General features: G+C 37.6%; 1 protein-coding gene across 1 annotated transcript in view; it reads right to left on the bottom strand.

Annotated features, from left to right (window-relative positions):
• Positions 1–19,169, bottom strand: part of FBXO11 (F-box protein 11) — a 115,741-nt gene that overhangs the window by 28,156 nt on the left and 68,416 nt on the right. Inside the window, exons 7-9 of the mRNA XM_067156704.2 lie at positions 14,190–14,493; positions 4,750–5,053; positions 4,088–4,308 (exon numbers count right to left, since the gene is read on the bottom strand). Coding sequence (XP_067012805.1) covers positions 4,088–4,308; positions 4,750–5,053; positions 14,190–14,493 — 829 coding nt within the window. The remainder of the gene's footprint in view (positions 1–4,087; positions 4,309–4,749; positions 5,054–14,189; positions 14,494–19,169) is intronic.

Below are 19,169 nucleotides of genomic sequence, written 5' to 3'. Positions count from 1 at the left end.
AACACTAGGATAGCATTTCACACCCTCACTTCAACATTCTGTCCCCTCAGTTTTCAGAAGCCTCCTCCTTAAGATACTTCAGTTTTTAAAAGTGATTTTAAAAAATCCTTTGGGTCATAAAATAGAATTGTTCCGTCAAAATTAACACCTTCCTTTTCAATTAACAGGAGAGCATTAAAAAGTAGGTGTTTTGAAAACCACAGAAGTCTATGATACAATAAATATGTGACCCATCAAACAGAAAGGGACCCAAAGTCGCCAATGGATATTGTACAGCAGAGCTGAACAGAAGTGCCTGTGGTGTAAAATTTTCATTTCTATGTTTTGACTTCTTGTGCCAGCTATTGGTCTTCTTAACAAACCGAGTTAAGCAGTAGTTAGAGTCTTTGCCACTTGATGCCATGAAACTTTGTACAATAGGTAAGAAAATTAGTAAAAGCTGTAATTGAGTTTTTCTCAAAATACACTTTCCTTAATAGCAAGTCAATAATATCTTCTCAAGTATCGCATCTAGAAGCATGAACTCTTTTTTTAAAAATGCTCAGCGTCTTGCACTTTTTTTAAACCACAAAAATCTAAAAAAATAATTTTAAAAAAATCAGAATTTAGATATTTTTTTTCCGTAGAATGGGTCACATATTTAGCTTCCGTAATCAAAATAAGAAGAAGGAATAGAAATGTTTATCTTGTAATATCATTTTAAAATACTAAAAAATTATTTTTAAAACTAATGCAAAATACAAAATCCGTGATTCCAGCAATACAGTGTATGTAGCATACACAAATAGACAATTTAATGGCATTATAAGGGTCTTTTGCAAGACACTATGATATCAATACCTCACTTTATATCTAGAGAAGGAGAGAGAATTTAATTTACCATGTCATTTTGAAAAACAACCAAATGATCATAAATATGTTATTCAATAAAATGTGTGATAAGATGTTACCTAGCAACCGTGCAGGCTGTGCTGTGAAGTTTTGATGGATGGCCATAACATACAGAACCACAGCCCATACAGCTCTCAAGGTGCTGTTGCTAGGTAACATCGTGTCACACATTTTGTTATTACATTATTTTGTTTCAATTTTTTTTGGATGATTCCCAGCTCTAAGACATACAGTATTTATGTCAAAACAAGTTATCCACATCAAAAATGTGACACTTCAAACAAGTATGAACTACATACATTACCTAACCAGAAGTATCCAGACACTTACTTGAAAACTGTCCTGTTAAGTGTTCCTCAGATATACTATCCAAGACCTCTAATACAGCCTGAACTCTGCTGAGGAGAATGTCTATCATGCAGCAGGACAAACTGTTTTTATACCCTTCTGCCTTGAATGTGCTCAGTAGTATTACGAGGACCTAGTCCCTGCCATGAGAAAACTCCACACTGTCACCTCTCACTGCGGGCACTATACAGGCTGGCAAGTCTCCTTCACCTGGCATCTGCCACGCTCAAATTCTCCAACTGGACCACCACATGGTAAATCATCATGTAAATTACACCTCTCCACTTGTCCATGGACTGGCAGTGGCGCTCATTACACCACTGAACGCGGAGTTTAACATCCGCCGACAAAATATCCCATTTATGAGCCTTGAACTGCAGTCCTCAAATCTCCTGGTGCATAGCATCACACAATGTCATGCTTCCTCAAAGCTTGATGGGAGTCGTCCATCAACACCCATGACTTATTCAGTAGTAGTTTTGGTGTGGTTGTGCCTAACTAGAGTGCAACCTCGATTTTCCGTCATTTTAGGAGGGGAAAAAAAGAACCATGGGAAAACTGAAAATCCGGGAACGCATGAACTAGAGACAATTTCGCTTAACATCACAAAAATTAAATATGTATAATTATAATCTTACAAGCACACCTAAACCAAACCTAACCAGAGCCCCAATGGGCCTTCGTTCACCAAGCGGCCGCTGCTCAGCCCGAAGGCCTGCAGATTATGAGGTGACACATGGTCAGTGTGACGAATCATCTCGGGCAGTAATCTTGGCTCTCTAGACTGGGGTCGCCATCTCACCATTTGATACCTGCCCGATTAAAGGTAATTTCGTAGGTTGAATGGACCTGGAACCAACCCTCATATCCAGATAAAAATGCCTGACCTGGCCGGAAATCGAACCCGAGCCCTCCGGGTGAGACACAGCCAAATTACACCGCGGGGCCGGGTTCAAACATTTATTACCAGTACGAGAGTTAAAAATCTCAAAACTTTTCAGGGAAACATCGTCAGTTTCCTGTAAAAACTTCTTTCAGTTCAGCACTTTGGTCAGCCAAACTCTTCGAAAAATCTAATAACGCCAAGGAACAAATGACCACAAGTAGTTTTTAATTCTCTAACTTAATAAAATAAAGCACATTAGATACAAAAGGGCCCAACATGATGGCAAAATCCCCCTTTTATAAAAATCTTCCATTGTAATTTGGTCACTGGTATATTGTTAGTAGTCAGTTTCTGGAAATCTTGTACCGCGTAAATTAAGCCTACATCGACTTTTAAAGGTAATGTGAACTCGAGAATATGGTACTGAATGAAAGTATCGATTCTCAAAAGTTCTCAAATGCATTGTATTCAATTCTGCCTGTCATTAATCACAATCAAATTAGAAAGAGAAAAAATAGCATTAAAACTTCAAAAATGATGGTTATTCGCAACCTTGAGCTAAGCTGGAAAGCGCGCTTGCTGTACAAGTACTGCAAGTGGGTAATGATAGTAACTTTTTAAATGTAATGTGCACAAATAAAACGACTGCAGTTTTTATGACATTTTAACACAAAAACGTAAACTTCTCCATCTTATATTAGGATCAAAACAGTAATAGGCAATCCCAAAACCTCCCATGGCTTTCTGTACGTAAGGTACATCTGTTCTGGTTTCAATAACATAATTGTATACGATAATATTTAAATACTAAATTTGTTTTAAGAAGGAGCAGTTTCGATCCCGCCTGAAAGCCCAGTGACTGTACAGTGGCCTGAGGTAAGCGCAAAAAAAACCTGCTCGGCGATAAAATCGGGGTGGGGGTGAAGTAAAAAAAATAAACATCTAAACTTGGACAAAATGTAAACGTTTTACACGTATGAACATTTGATGAAACTCGTTCCGACTTCAAGTAGAGCTGTCGAAATGGGCTCTGTCACCTTCCAATTGTTGTAGCCACTCTCTGCTTAATGATTTCCGATGATTCTCTAAACAATACCACCTGATTGTGATTCTAAGATGGTCCCTTATGCAAGTTCACTGTTGATCGCTTTTCCAGTATAGTACTTGCGCTAATTATTGCAATGATGGGATGTCAACGCCCGGATCCGTAAGTATGCCGAGGCTGTCCTTTCGTGAGATACAGCTTCTTGAAAAAAGTTTGATTGAGGACTTAACACTGATGAGACTGAAATTCCTGGACAGTTGATCTGGGAAATAGTTTCTTCGAGGAATGGATAATACAGGATTTTTATGTGATTTAATTAGGATGCTCGCGGGACCACGTAATTTTAATGCATAATCCAGGAAAACGTAGTTTGCAGGAACGTATAATCAAGGTTCTATTGTATCTCCGTTTCACAATCACACCTCTGACAATCAACTGGGCAACTTCAGAAAGGCGGAAATAGCTCTAACTGATTGCTTACTGATTAGGCAACAAATAACCATTCCATGTTCAAAGTCACTATGCTCCCCTGCTCCACCCCTTCTGCAGGCATATCATAGTACTGAACAGCACTGAGCCCTCAGCTGTCTTTCATAGCAACAGCGGTAGTTGTAGCGATATCTAGGCTATAGTTTATGTGTACAGAGGGATGTCCGGACACTTTTGATGAGATAGTGTACACAACAGGGATTAACGATTCACAGCGGAAATTTTTTAAAACCTGCTCAATCTCATCCAAAGATTTACTTTTAATCACCAATCTTTATCTAGTATCAGAATGGTATCCTAACAAAACAGTACAAGGACTAAAAATGTTCATTGTCAAAGTGTATTTTAATATTATTAGTGAACTACACCCAACATCACTAGCCCACTTAAAAAATAAAAATAAAAATCACTGCGTGTTTATGACATACCTTTTCCACCATTAAAAATGCATATGCCACCATCGCGGCCATCAAATATCTTGTTGCGTTTCAAGGTCGGGTTGGAATCAGTCTTAATCCAGACTCCTGCCATAGCGTTATCAAAAATCTCATTCTGTTCCAACAAACCAAGCCCTCCATTATACACCAACACGCCTCCATTCTGGCCTCCCCAGATTTTGTTGCCCCGAATTATAGGATTGCTTCCAGTCCTGAAAAAATAAGAACATACTGTTTGAGCCAACAGAATAAACCAAACATTTAACCCACACAGACAACCACTATCCCATTCTATGGAATCAGGAGGAATTCTCAAATATCAAACATCCTCTCAAAAGGGAAATGTATATTTCAAAGTAATGTATTTTTTTGAATACTTCTTTCTTAAATTTACAAGTGATATTATTACAACAGATTTTTCCATTTATGTTTGACTGTAAGCATGCAAAAGAAAATTGACAATGACAAAAATGGCTGATTCAAGGATATCCTACAACCACCACTGAGCATGGCAGTGAATGTGTTATGACCTGGCCAAGAAGTATGATGTATAATTAAATTAATATATAAAAAGTACTGGCTGAGTTATATATTCACCTTTCTTGAAACTTAACTTAATTTTTAGAGCAATGTCGCTAAGTAGAGGTCCGTACCTGATTTGGACACCAGAATACAAGTGGTTGAAAATGTCATTATCCTCCAGCTTGCCGTGCCCATTATCGTAGAAGTAGACCCCCACTTGCTTGCCCGAGTGTATCCTGTTCCTCCGAAGCACGGGCGTGCTGCCAGTGGTGATCCAGACACCAGCCAGGGTGTTGGCATACACTTCATTCTCTTCTATAAGACCCTGCCCCTTCTCATGCACGTAGATTCCACCGTGCTGCCCGTGGTGGATCTTGTTGTGACGTACGATGGGATCACTATTTGTGCGAATCTGAATACCAGCTAACGCATTACCTACAACATGTCAACATCAAATATGATACACAACTGAAATGAAATGAACACCTAGAGCACACAGTTCAAAGTTTTTCCATTCCTTCAAGATTAAGTTACACACAAAAAAGCAATCCATTTCCTCAAGAAAGTATAAAATGTTACTATTTCATTTTCTAGAACACAAGAGAATACACAATTTTCTGATTGGCAGAACTTGACCTTTAATCATCATACTATGCCTGTTCATGATGTTTAGAAAACTCAAAAAGTAAGTTCCCTGTTATTCTGAAATAAACCTCATAATTACTGTATGTACACATGTATTGTTAATATTCCTTTGAAGAAATTTTGATCTTGAAATAATGGGTGCAGGCAATACAACGAATATCAAAATTAGGGTCGAAATAATTGACAGTGACATTAATACTCTGCCATACACTAATTGATAGGCATACTACCTGTTGCTAATGTGTTACTGAACTCTCACACCATTTCTCCATTATTATAGCTCATCTTCGGTGACCTTCGATGTTGAGCCCCTTTAAACAACAAGCATCATCATCATCAAAAATGTATCGGGTATAAAAGATTAGAAATTAATTTCCTACACCTTTTTTCTTGTGTGTACTTTTTAAAAAACTAATAGGGTTTGAAGATTTGGAGATTGTCCTTGCCCTTCTGTGTTTATGTTTGTCCTTGTCTCCTATTCTGTTGCTCCCCCCCTTCCCACACGGACCTGCCATTGTGTTTGTCCTATTATGTGTGTTCCTTTCTTATTCCTCTCTCTCCGACTCTATTTGACATTTTGTTTGTTCCTTTACTATACTTACAGGGTCACTCATATAAACCAAGACCGAGCACACTGTGTTTGTACTGCCTCAGCTAAACTTAAGTTGCGTGTGGCCACCCTGCTTTAAGCATGTATATAATCTTACCTTATAAAAGATGCTGGAAGTGTTGTCCTTCCTGGGTTATACAGGCATTGTATCAGGTAACCACATTCTGGCTGACGCGAGTGAGTTCTGCCACTGTAATGTTTCTGATTTCATTTGCAATGTTTTCTTTCAGTCCCTCCAATGTATGAGGATTTGTTTGATACACCATTTCTTTCAGTTTACCCCACAAGTAAAAGTCACACACTATTAGATCTGGCGAATGTGGGGGAAATAGACCAGCACTGATTACTCTGTCTGCAAACACTTCCGAGATTGTAAGAAGGGAATCTTCTGCTGTATGAGCAGGGGCTGGATCTTGTTGAAACCACCCATACAATTTATTTGTTCCGTTAACTGATGGAAGAACGGCGTCAAAATGTCATCTTGATACCTCTCTGCATTTACTGTTGTCTCGGAAAAAAAAAAAAAAAAAGCCCAATTCTTCGTCTTGCATTAATAGTGCCAAGCCCCATTAACTTATTTTGCCTCTTCAACTGTTTTTGTGAAAGACTCATTCTTTAATTTCTTATTTACCTATGCATTGTTTTTGCATTTTATTCGGCTGATGATGACCCAGATTGGGGTCGAGACCGGTACTGCTTCCGCTTATAATTAAATAGAAATGTAACACTACATTTCTTCACTACATTTCTTATTTATTTGTATTGAATAGGTTGAACTACATTATTTCTTATTTCAATTTAATTGTGTTAACAGAACACCCAAACACCAATATTTCTGTCATAACGAGGGACTTCATAGACACATTAGGATTTTCTGCACACGAATAGCGAGAGTTCACACGACCATTAAGATGAAACCAGGCCTCATCTGAAAAGAACACAATCTTTGGGTCAAATAAACGACCATTCAACGATGCAAGATACCATTCACAATATCTCACTCGTGTGGCTGGATCAGCAGGTATTAAAAAAACGGGCCTGTGTAAACTGTAAGGTTTGATGTGTAACAGCTTTGTACCTGTGTATGCAGAAGAAACCGAAACCCCTGCTTGTGGTACTAATTTTGTGAGTGATTTATTCGGTGACCATTTAAGAATCGCACCAATGTCATCTAGCTTTCCCTCTGTTAAAACTGTTCGTGTGTGTGCATGTTTTTTTATAGCCCGTAGTTTCAAATTTACATTTACGTGAATCTGTGCTCGTGAAGGTGGCACTTCACCAGGAAATTGCTAAACAAATGCATTGCGTACCAGTCTAGCTGACTCGTACTTAGAATACTTTTACATATGAAAATACGGTGTTGTAATGATAACTATCTCACAATGTTAACATCTGAGATTAGAGTGGTGACTGGTGCTTGCGAGGTTGAACACGTGCACGATGTTTGCAAGGTCAAAAACTACATGCACACTTCCAATACTGCAGCTTACTTATTGGAGAGTAAAAACGCCGCTTGGATGGTCATAGTTTATATGGGAGACCCCTGTATATAATACTGTATTCCCAGTGGTATTTGTATGCTTGTGAAAAAAAGTTATCATTATTTTTATTTTTACTATGAATATCTCTGTTATTACTCATCTTATGGTAAAAATGAATGGAACATACATCAGGAATTAAATTTTACACAATTTTGATTTAATAGTTTTATCGATACAGTCGACATTTCCTGTTCTGACCCCCTACACCCTAGGCTTACAACAGAACTGAGTGCATCAGAAGCACTTTACAGGTGCAAGAGATGGTGTGGGAAAAGTTTGACGCGAGTGGCTGACAGGCTTTTAAAAAGTAAAGAACAGGATGAAAGCTATGAAAAAGTGCCCTACACCCAGGATGCAAAGAAGAGAAAGGCCTAAGAACAGCTGGGTCAAACACGAGGCAACAATAATGATTTTTCAGCCCCGGTGATGTTGAAACACTAGCAGCTGCCAACACCAAAATACAAAAGCATTCCGCTAATCCTGGAGTACCTGCAGCAGCATCACAACCAGGATATCGATGGCAAAGTGAGGAACACCTCTGTACACTGATCAAATAGCCTAATGAACAACCTGGCTATCACTGGACTAGACAAACCACCCTAAAACACTTTTGATTTTCACAGTGATATCCAATTCACATTTAACCCTCTTAGCATCATGCAAATTCCTCAGGTACTACTCAAAAGTGGCACTCATATTTCGCCAGACTTGCAACACTCTAGAATAAAATGTTATAACTATCTCAATTTATGGCCATATTTAGTAAATTTTGTTTCCTGTTAAGTACGGGCCCTTGCTTAAATATCACTTCGTATTTTAAAATCTTTATAGTTAAAATAATGAATTACAAAACTGTCAATTAAACGACGGTGAAACCTATGGTAAGTAGTGTATTTCTCATCAAGACTTTTTTGCATAGCAAGTCGTAAATTAGAAGTCCCAATTCCCATCGAATTGAATCTATTAAAAAAAAAAAAAAAAAAAAAAAAAAAAAAACTCAATTTTTGTGTCACGGTTTTTCGCCATTGCTGCTTACAAGGGAACATAGACAATGGTTAAGTCTCCGATTGTGATGAAACTTGGAAAACACATTGAGGTACATGTAAAAAATATGTCAGCATCAATTTTGGGTGCCGGCATTCATTAGGGCGTTAATTTGTGACATGTCAAGTTCTGCGCGAACAGCAATGAATACCTGCTGGCCAATGCTAAGCCGGTGCACTGCCCAACTCCTGCCACACCTTTGCACCTCCTCCCCTCCCCCCTCCTACTGGTTCAGGCCACACTCTCTCCGCGCCTGCCCGTCTGCTTAGCTGTATAAAATTCAAATAAAATATGAATATATTAGTTTAGGTTATTTATTATCATAATGTGTGAAGAGGAACGTTATTTAAAGGAATTCAATAATTATAGTACGAAAAGAAGCAAAGTATAGCACCGGTCGCGTTCAACAGCTTAGTAGACGGGCAAGAGCGGGAAGAAGGAAAAAGTGTGGCGTGAACCAATAGGAGGGGGGAGGGGAGGAGGTGATGAGGTGTGGCAGGAGTCAGGCAGTGTAAAGGCTTAGCATTGGCCAGCAGGTATTCATCGCTGTTCGCGCGGAACCTGAAATGTAGCAAATTTTAGGCCCCTTAATTAATGCCCTAATAAATGTCGGCACCCAAAATTGATGCTGACATATTTTTTACATGTACCACAATGTGTTTCCCAAGTTTCATCATGATCGGAGACTTAACCATTGCCGATGTTCCCTTGTTAGTACCATCTCATTTTTTCCAGCACTGAAAACATTGGCAGCCCTTCTGCATGAAACATGATTTCGAACATGAGATAAAAGCAATCGGCCATCAGAGACAGGTCGGCGAACGATGCGCGACAACAGGAACAGGCCATGAATTCCTGAATGTCACATAGCATCTTTGGAGAGCAAGCTGTTAGCTTTAGGAAAGTCCAGTTTTGCTTCTAGTTACCACAGAATAACCAAGTGAGCCTGTTCAAGATGGCAGCTATGGTCATTCTGTTGCATATGGGCGAGTGTAACCTCCAACTAAGTCAAGATCGAAGAATATGACCAGAAAACAATGTTAAATAACCCACTGGTCTGAAACATACGGCTTCAACAAACAGTTCACCATTACATGCTTGTTCTAGAATGAACGTGACCTGGAATAATATTCAGTTACTTTTATTGGCCCCAAATACAAAAGATTTTGTGTTTATTCTCTCACATTTTTCAAACTTTTTAATATTTTCTTGTTACTTTTATAGACCCCAGTGGAAAAGATTTTCATTTTGTTCTTTCACATTTTTAATTCTCCCTTCATCTTAAGAAATGGTAGGTACAGCTTTCACCACACATACTCTATGCATAATGCACATCAAGAAAAACTGTCAAGTGGTTATCCCTGTTGGGCAATTAAATTAGATATTAAATAGTTTGCTTCCTCAATTAACACATTCTCTTCTCTTGTCCCTTGTACAACAGTCTTAATAATGATTTACTGTACTAAAAGTTCACATTTTAAGGTATATATGTAGTTCTAAAAATGTTCGACTCACCAACTGTTGACATTTCTTGAAGTGCACCATCTTGACAGTCTTTTTAGAAAATATAAGTTGTTGGGAATGAAAATATGTCAGAAAAATCAAAATATACGATTACAACAGACAAAATTTTCATTCAAATTAACTAACTACTCATTTAAACATTATATTTACACTTCACTATCAACATCTTTCAATCCAGGTCACTCGACGAATGGGTGTGATGGTTGTTACGGTAAATTACTAACACAGAGTTAACTTCACTAAATCCTGGCAATGTGATGGTGCTACGTATCGTACGTATATTAATTGCAAAATCACACTTCCCTAACTAACATCAACTGTGGCCGTTGGGGGTATTTTCATAATCACTCTAGCTGGCGAGAACCTCACCAGAAGAGGCTTGAACACAGTTATAATCTTCATTATTTGTTTATAATGTTTATCAAACAGCTGAGTGTGGATAACACAAGAGTAAACTATGGTAGTTCTAACACCATCACATTGGCTATGGATTTGAAAACAGCCTTCCTGTTCTAATGAGAAACATCCGCTGGATAGAGCTGTGAAATTCTACCATTAATTCCTTGAGAAAAAAGCATTTATAAGCTGTAACCTGTTTTCCTATTTTATTTGGCTTATCTGAGAAAATGAATTATTGTAATCGATATTAAAATGTTCAGGTAAATAACTAGACCTGTAATACTTTTCCACTGTGTTACCATAAAGAAAAGAAAACAGACAAAAACCATGACCTTGCAAAAAAAAAAAATTTATAACCCCCAATGCTTGGAGATTTGTTCGTATATATGAATTTAAATATAACAATTCACAACTATCAACAGTTTTTTCAAAACACTGAATGTACGTTGAAGTTTCAATTGAACAACTCAATTATTTTAATTTAAAATCAACAATTGAAATACTGTAAATCACAAATGGTGCACGTCTTCATATTGGTGCCTCCTGTCACCCATCCATGTGAATAACAGCAATGTGCTCTCTAGTAGATGAAAGTAAAAATCAAATTGTGTGCAGTAAATCATCTGACTTCCAAAGTTTCCAGCCATGTCATGTGTAAAGAATGAAACGAAGTCTGAAAAAAGCCTGGTTTTCTCGAGAAAAATTTGTATTTGTTCTCATGAACTGATAACACAGACTAGATGTTGATATATTTTAAAGATTACGACGCGATGAGTTGTTTCATAATTTTATCATTTATTGTACTGCAGTAGTTACAGTTTCCACTATTTAATAACGTGTTTGCAGGGACCTGATATTTTTAACCTTAAATAGGGGTTTATCCCAAATGGAGGTTTTAGTAAAAAGCACACCTTTTCCAGAGATCTTTGCCTGCATTAACATGAACTGCACTATCATACATTATTTACACAGTGACAGCAATAAAACAAGGAGATATCTACCCTACATACTATACTGTAATTATGGTTGTGCTCATTTTGACAGATTTTTGTCGGTGAATGCAAAACCGCTTCGGTTTAAGGTTGTTCTTATAACTTAATACACGATTTTCCATGAAAGTCGGGAAAGATACCAAACTCGCACAAAAATGCATTAAAATCGGTATGAAATAGCAATCAGTTTGTTTAAACAATTTCGTGGATGTTTTCCAAGCAGCAGCTCACTCGTTAGCACGTGTTGTCTAATCCAACAGTCTAAACACAGATATTCAGTTTCATTCTTAAAAATCGTAATAGCATCACTCCAGAGGCTTGTGGCGAACATTTCCATTTCCTTACTTCAAACAGAGTCACCTAACCTAGGTTTACCGTACACCTATTATGAAAAGGTTTACCGCACACCTATTATGAAAACCTATTTCAAGCTCCCTGTAGAAAAATAACATTTTCACTATAAATTTACATGGGAAGAGCCCTCCTGAAATTAAAAGGACGTGAAAGTACATAACCTTACCTCTGAAATTAGTTATGCACACCGCTGTACCTTGAGAAGAAGTATCACATTATTTTATTTCAGTACATAGTATTAAGCGATCATTTACTTCAGCCTTTATTTCTAAGGAGTTAACAACTGCTGTCACTGCACCTATTGGGAAAACATGTTATCCCAATGTCTGTTTACACCAGTCGGAATTGTGAGGAGACCTAAGGCTCGCTCAAAAATGACTCGCTCGCGTGTAGCAAGAAATCAATACAGAAGATGATCGATCGCATTCAATATAAACGCTGGAGTAGAGTGTATGAATACTGATAGCGGATAAAAACTAACATGCCCGAATTTGCCCGTAATAACGGATGAATCAGTAAAAGGGTTTTCATTGTAACCGAAGGATAATGCACAGATCAATATAGGAATTTTCGAAGGTTATAATCAAATTGTCATTAACCTCTCAGCGTGGGACGACTTCAGTACCTGATTACCCTGTGCTGCGGTAGGAGTATAGTATCAAGCATGCTATGAGTGTAGGCTCTTAGTTAATCGGGCGTAAATGACAAGCGGTTTAATGAATGTTACCAAAATGGCCAGTATTTTATTAGTGCATGAACACATAAACAGCATAATTTACTGGTATACTGGTATTATCTAAGGTCAATGAAGTCGAGGAATCTTCTGAGCTTTCAAATGGACCTGAAATATGGCTGAACCAAATATAAAAATAGCTAGTACCCCGGATGTTTTGAGAATTAAGATCTCAATACAGGTTTCTGCTCTATGCTCATTGTCATACACAATGCGAAAACTACATACATTTCCTCCACAGTAACCAGTACACATTCATTTACCCTCGATCGGAACTGAAATATTATACTGCGTGACCATACGGGATGTTGAGCATAAATATCTGCCTATACTACTATAATCTTTACCAACTCGACAGTAGAAACCAACTGAAAATATTTCACACAGGACATAAACAGTTCTTTGCAGCATTCAAGAGACCCATAATTTGCCGTAAACATTTCCCTTTGCACTCTAATTATCCATGTTTTCACACACAAACCCACCATCAATAACATTACGGCCGATATTTTCTTGTGTATCAAAAGCAACATCAATGTCACGATCATAACTTTCACTCTCAAATTCTATATCCTAGCCCTTGCTTAACGAAACTAAACTTTCTGTATCATAATTTGGTAAAACATCGTTAATTTTCGAACTCGCGATCACAAGAAAACATTTAGCTGCCATGATGTCAACTACAGAACTTGTTGGTTTTTCAGACGCGATATATCGTACGGAATCGATAAATACTCGATAAATATACACATCAAATGAAAGATCGATGCTTAGTCAATAGATATATCTTACTACATTTGTAACAGTTCAAGATATATTCGCTAGATAGAAGCACAAATCAGAAGCTGCTACGAGCGTGCAATGTACATCACTCCACGTTGAGTGGTTAAAATCAGGGGTCTCTTCTCCTACAACGGCCGCGGTCAGATGTGTATCTGGGTCCTACGTCTCACTTTTGCCCTAAGTACCCTCAATTCCTCTTCTGCCTTGAATCACCCTTAGCAAGCTTATAACGTCTTTTTCATAGGTTCTTAATGTCCCATAACCAAAATGAATAGAAATAAATATTTGAGAATTTTAACATTTCCTTAATGCTAAATGTGGGTTTTGCCCTATTGTGAATTATGTTAAACCGAATGGATGTCATTGCTCTTATGGATTAATTTTCGGGACTGGAAATTTCTTCTGTTAAATATCAGTTTACGCTAAATCAAGGTCACGCAAAATCGGGGTTATACTACTGTACTTAAAAAAGCCACATATAGAAAAATATTTTTACAAAATTTCCCTCCCTAAAATTAGGGTGTGGGGATAATTTGCATATATATGGTAGTCACCAATTACGAAGTAATTTGTATCAGTAACAAGAGTCACTGATGGTACAAACTCAAAACTACATGACCTTATCAAAATGAACTGCTTATTCACCTCAATAAATTTCATAAGATAAAAATACCCTTCACTGTATTTTGCAGGTATCGTTTAGGATTTGTCATTGTTTTAGTGAAAGTACAGGAATGGTTTAAACATTGCATGGGAAGAAAGGAGCGAGCTAAAAGGCAGGCAGGTAGAAGGGGCTTGGAAAAGTACTGCAAAGAGATAAGTACATAATAGCAGGAGATAAACAACTAATGTCATCTACAAACAAATCTTAAAAGGCCTACAACCATAAATTAAAAACTACTCCCATACAAAATTGAGGCGAGTCAGTAGCACAGTATATACTCACCATAAATATTATTGTGCTCTATAAGACCCCTGCCTTCTCCAAATATATATACACCCCCTTGATGTCCATTATAAATCTCATTGCGCCTGATTGTGGGATTGCTGTTGGAAGTTATCCACACTCCAGCAAAGTTGTTAGAATGGATCTTGTTGTCAATAAACTGACCAAGTCCATTTTCATGTACATAAATGCCTCCCGTCTGACCATGGTGGATTTCGCAGTGCACCACAGTAGGATTGGCTCCAGCCTTTACTTCGAAACCAGCGATACGATTGTTGTGGATGTCATTTGCTTCAAAATAGCCCTGAAAAACAGGCAAAAACAATCTTACGATTAAGAAATTTTAATAATACAAAGTAAGAAAACATTACATTATAGATGAATAAAACATTATCAAAATGTTCTACAGAAGAACAAAACATAACAAGGTTCAACTCTTTTAGGAGCAGCTCTGAACAGGGATCTTGAGCATGACTCAATGTGTGGAAGGGAAGCTAGCTGACTGAGGGCTTAATTCACTAACCCCATCAAGATCCATACCAAAGGAGGAAGAATGGGAGTATTAAAAAAAAAAAACACCTCCAAGTGCCACACAACTGCACAAGCTGAGCAATCCTGTGCAAGGCTACAACATACTAAATCCTTTGCAAAGATGAGAAACAAACTTCGTGCCTTCCACTCAACATTTTATTGCTCCAATCTTTGAGGTAGTCAATTCTGAGGACATTTTTGTACTAAGCCACACTGAATGATATTTTTCTGCTTTATAAAATAAACTCATAGAGGCTATCTCTAAAATCTACTTATTCATGATGAAAATGTGTGCAGGTTGCAGGCATTTAGATTTTAGTTTACAAATATAAATTTATGGTAACATTTTCCATTATGTGTGTGGCATCTTTTGAAGAATGCAATATTTTTGCATTTCAATTATGATGCATGAAATATAGCTTCCACTGATATCTCAGTCAATTTATAGCGAAGATAGTAGCAGGTATAGGCAGTTCAGCATCGCTGTCACCCATCAGATTCACATTCATGTTAAAAAGAATCAATCGTAATTAGAATTTCTGCACATTGTTGAGACACCTTGAATTTGAACAAGACTACTCTATCCTACAATTCTCATCATCACAAGAAATACAGTGTGTTTCAAAAATAATGAACGTATTACAAAGTATTATTTTGTCCAAACTATCAATCGCTGAGCCTCGGCTCGGCTATTGGAGAAACGAATACATAGTCTAGTTTATATTAATAACTGCTAGATGTCAGTTGTCTTCTGTTTTGCTTGGTAACCATCATATGTATAAAATGGCTACTCCGCAGCAGAAATCATTTTGTGTTCTCGAGTTTGCGAAGTGCAATTCGGTGATTAGAGGGCAAAGACGTTTCAGGTTGAGGTACCAAATTGATCTTCCTAATGGGCGGAACATTCGCAGATGGCATCGACAGTTTATCGATACAGGATGTGTACGTAAAGGAAAGAGTCCTGGCCGCCCTCGTGTTCCTGAAGAAAATGTTGCATGAATTGAAACTGCTTTCCAACGTAGTCCTTCAAAATCAACTCGTCGTGCTAGTCAGGAGTTACAACTGCCTACAACAACAATTTGGCGTTTTGAGACGTCGGTTGATTATGAAGCCATACACATTAAAGCTGTTACAAGCTCTGCATCCTGATGACAAACGCAAACATGTGGCATTTTGTATCGAGATTCTTGATGATATTGACAATGATTACACTTTCGCACAATGCATCGTGTTCAGTGATGATGCAACTTTCCATGTTAGTGGTCAGGTGAACAAACACAATGTTCAAATTTGGGGCCTACAGAACCCACCTGCAGTCATTGAACATGTACAAGATTCGCCCAAAGTCAATTTGTTTTGAGCGATATCCCGATCATCTGTTTACGGCCCATTCTTCTTTGATGGAAACACAGTAAACAGTCAGCAGTATCTCGCTATGTTACAAAACTGGTTGTTTCCAAGGCTGCGCGAAGACAACTTTCAACAAAATGGGGCACCCCCTCACTGTAGTTGCCAAGTGCGTGAATATCAGAATGAAACTCCACCGAACCGTTGGATTGGTCGTCAAGGAGCTGGCGACTTAGCATGTCTCAGCTGGGCTCCACGGTCACCGGATTTGACACCCTGTGACTTCTTCATGTGGGGTTTCGTTAAAGACAATGTTTATGTACCAACAGTCCCATAGAACCTGGAAGAGTTGAAGAACTGGATCCGTACTGCCATAACATCAGTGACGAAGGACATGCTTGTTCGAGTATGGGAGGAATTTGAGTATCGATGTGATATTGTTAGTGTCGCTGATTGAGAACAAACATCTGTAATCTGAACTTGAGAGGTTCGTAAATATGTGTGTAAAGTTTCATATTCGTATGTCTTAAAGTTTAATAAATATATGCATTTGAAATATGTACATTCTTTTTGAAACATCCTGTAAAAAACCCACATAATAAAAATTATATTAATTTCAGAAAGTGTGCTGTGCGGTCAGTACATGTAAATGTGCAGCTGTTGATTCAGTACATGTAAATGTGCAGCTGTTGATCTTTGATCTCCATTTTTATTGTAAATTCTTCCTCCACCCAGAGGCTCCCCAAAGACACAGAATACACAATACAGTGCAAATTGATTAAAAAGAAGAAATAGTTTGAAAAGAACTTGGAAAATTAAAAACAATTGTGAAGTTAGATCTACAAATTTAAGCAATACTAAAAAAACAATTAGTGAAGTTAAAAGCTACAGACTAGTTTATATACTGCAATCTATCCAATTGTAAATATTGCTAAGACAATTTTTCGTAAAAGTGAAATGTGTCCATTAATCTAGGAATTCTTTTTTGTTCCAAAATTTTAAGGAAATGATTAGGGTGCGTCTATTTTGCGGTGGCGTCTATTACACGAATAAATACACTAGTAGTGGGAATACAATTTTCAACTAAAATCACAAAATGGAAAGACGTCATCAATAATCTAAAAGAATGCACATTAACTGTGATTATGTTCTTGAACAGCTTATGCAAAATTTCCTGTTCTACATTTAGATTAAAACCACTCACAACAATAAAAAGGAGGTTTTGAGCAGGAAATAGGACTGGTAGCTCTGGATGGATCTTTCTCTACAGGAATTCATCTGGAATGAAAAAAGAGAGGAGGAAAGTATAACATTAAAGCCTTCAACAAAACTATTTTCCATCCCACCTTCTCCAGAAATGCACTTGTTGGTAAAGATAAAGTTAATTTTACCAAAAAGCATAACTTCATGCATGCACTATGTCACCATTGTAATAATAATAATAATTTCTTGGTCATCATTAACAAGAGAGTAAGGGAAAGACCATACAGTCTATATGACAAATTCCATTGAGACACTGTAATTAATAGCTCCAAGTACAAAGGAGTATGAAATTTATCTGATGATTATTATTTATTCAGTGTATGACATTAAAGAATTTCTAATTTTTGACAACTGTAAAGATGAAGAAAAAGGAGCTGCACATATGCATGAATATATCTCACTGAAATGCAAAATGCCTAGCATGTAAGATGAGAACTATTGTAGCATTCTTCACGAGCTTAAGTAGAGAAATGATGGAAAACACTTTATAGGTACTATGTAGTGTGATAGTATACTATCATGACAATGCACTAATATGTTAAGAATGTAACAAGAATAGCAATCAGTATGATAGATGAAAGGGAATTCCAAAAACAGCTAAACCAATGGGACAATTTCCCCAGAGGCTCACTACAAGTTCGGAAAGAGAACTTTTGTTTCAAAATACATACAAAGCACACTGCATGAATACCAAAAGGAAACTATCAGCAAGGAACAATATCAAATGTATATCAAACGTAAACTCTCCAATACTAGCTGAGGGGACCGGCCTTACCTGGTAAGAACACCTGCTTTAGACCTTTGTCACTCAACTGCAGAATAAGTGTACCCTGTCTGGGATAGCTTTAGCCATGCCTAGCACATGGATATGTTGGCACAAATGATATCTGTAGACTCAACACAGACTATCCGAGAGTGCCACTTAACTATAGACCAAAGGTGAAACATTCTTAAATTCAAACCTCCATTATTAGGGAAGTCTTGCTCGTGAACAGACGAGATTTTCTTCTGAAGGCGCAAAGCAAAGTTCTTTGTGAAACGTAAAGAATTTCACCTTGTTTTCCAACATGGCGAAAGCCCAAAAGCTTATTATCATGTCTATAAATGAAGGATTCTAACTGAGGAAAAAGAAATTTAAAAAATTGCTGAAATTAGCACAAACACTAAAATTCTTTTTACGAATTAATATTCAAGACGATGATGATGATGATGATGCTTGTTGTTTAAAGGGGCCTAACATCGAAGTCATCGGCCCCTAATGGTATGAAATGAAATAACAAAAAGTACAAATACATCCACTGATCAAAATAAAATAAAAAATGTCATGAAGAATGAATGGATGGACATGAACCCAACAAAAAACAAAAACAAACAAAAACAGTGGATCAGACTCAAAAAAAGATCGTAAATAATAGTATTACTGACCAAAGGACCACTTATAAAGCACAATAATGCTTGATGTCTAAAGGGGTGCAGAATCCATGTCTAAGGCCTCACAGAATGGTACATGTCACGAGTTAAGTAGAACCATGGTATTTGTCATGTTGGGGTACTAATCAATAGTAGCGAAGACTCACGATGTTCCACACAAGATGGTACTACTCACAAGTATTGTACTTCGTACAGGGAACGCAGACCTATGGTGTTTCTCACACAATGGCACCACTAACAGCCAACACAAACCGATGAGGCTCCTCACCTAGGTGTACTAATCACGGGCGCCGGTATTCCCGTGTGTTCCCCACATAGTGAGCACCAATCACAGGCAACGCAGACCGACGGTCTCTCTCATATAGCGGTACAACACACAGGCTACGCCCAGGCCCGCGGTGTTGCTCA

This window comes from Anabrus simplex, chromosome 12 (assembly GCF_040414725.1).
Source record: "Anabrus simplex isolate iqAnaSimp1 chromosome 12, ASM4041472v1, whole genome shotgun sequence".
Taxonomy (NCBI): Eukaryota; Metazoa; Arthropoda; class Insecta; order Orthoptera; family Tettigoniidae; genus Anabrus; species Anabrus simplex.
This window is presented reverse-complemented; position numbering and strand designations above follow the sequence as displayed.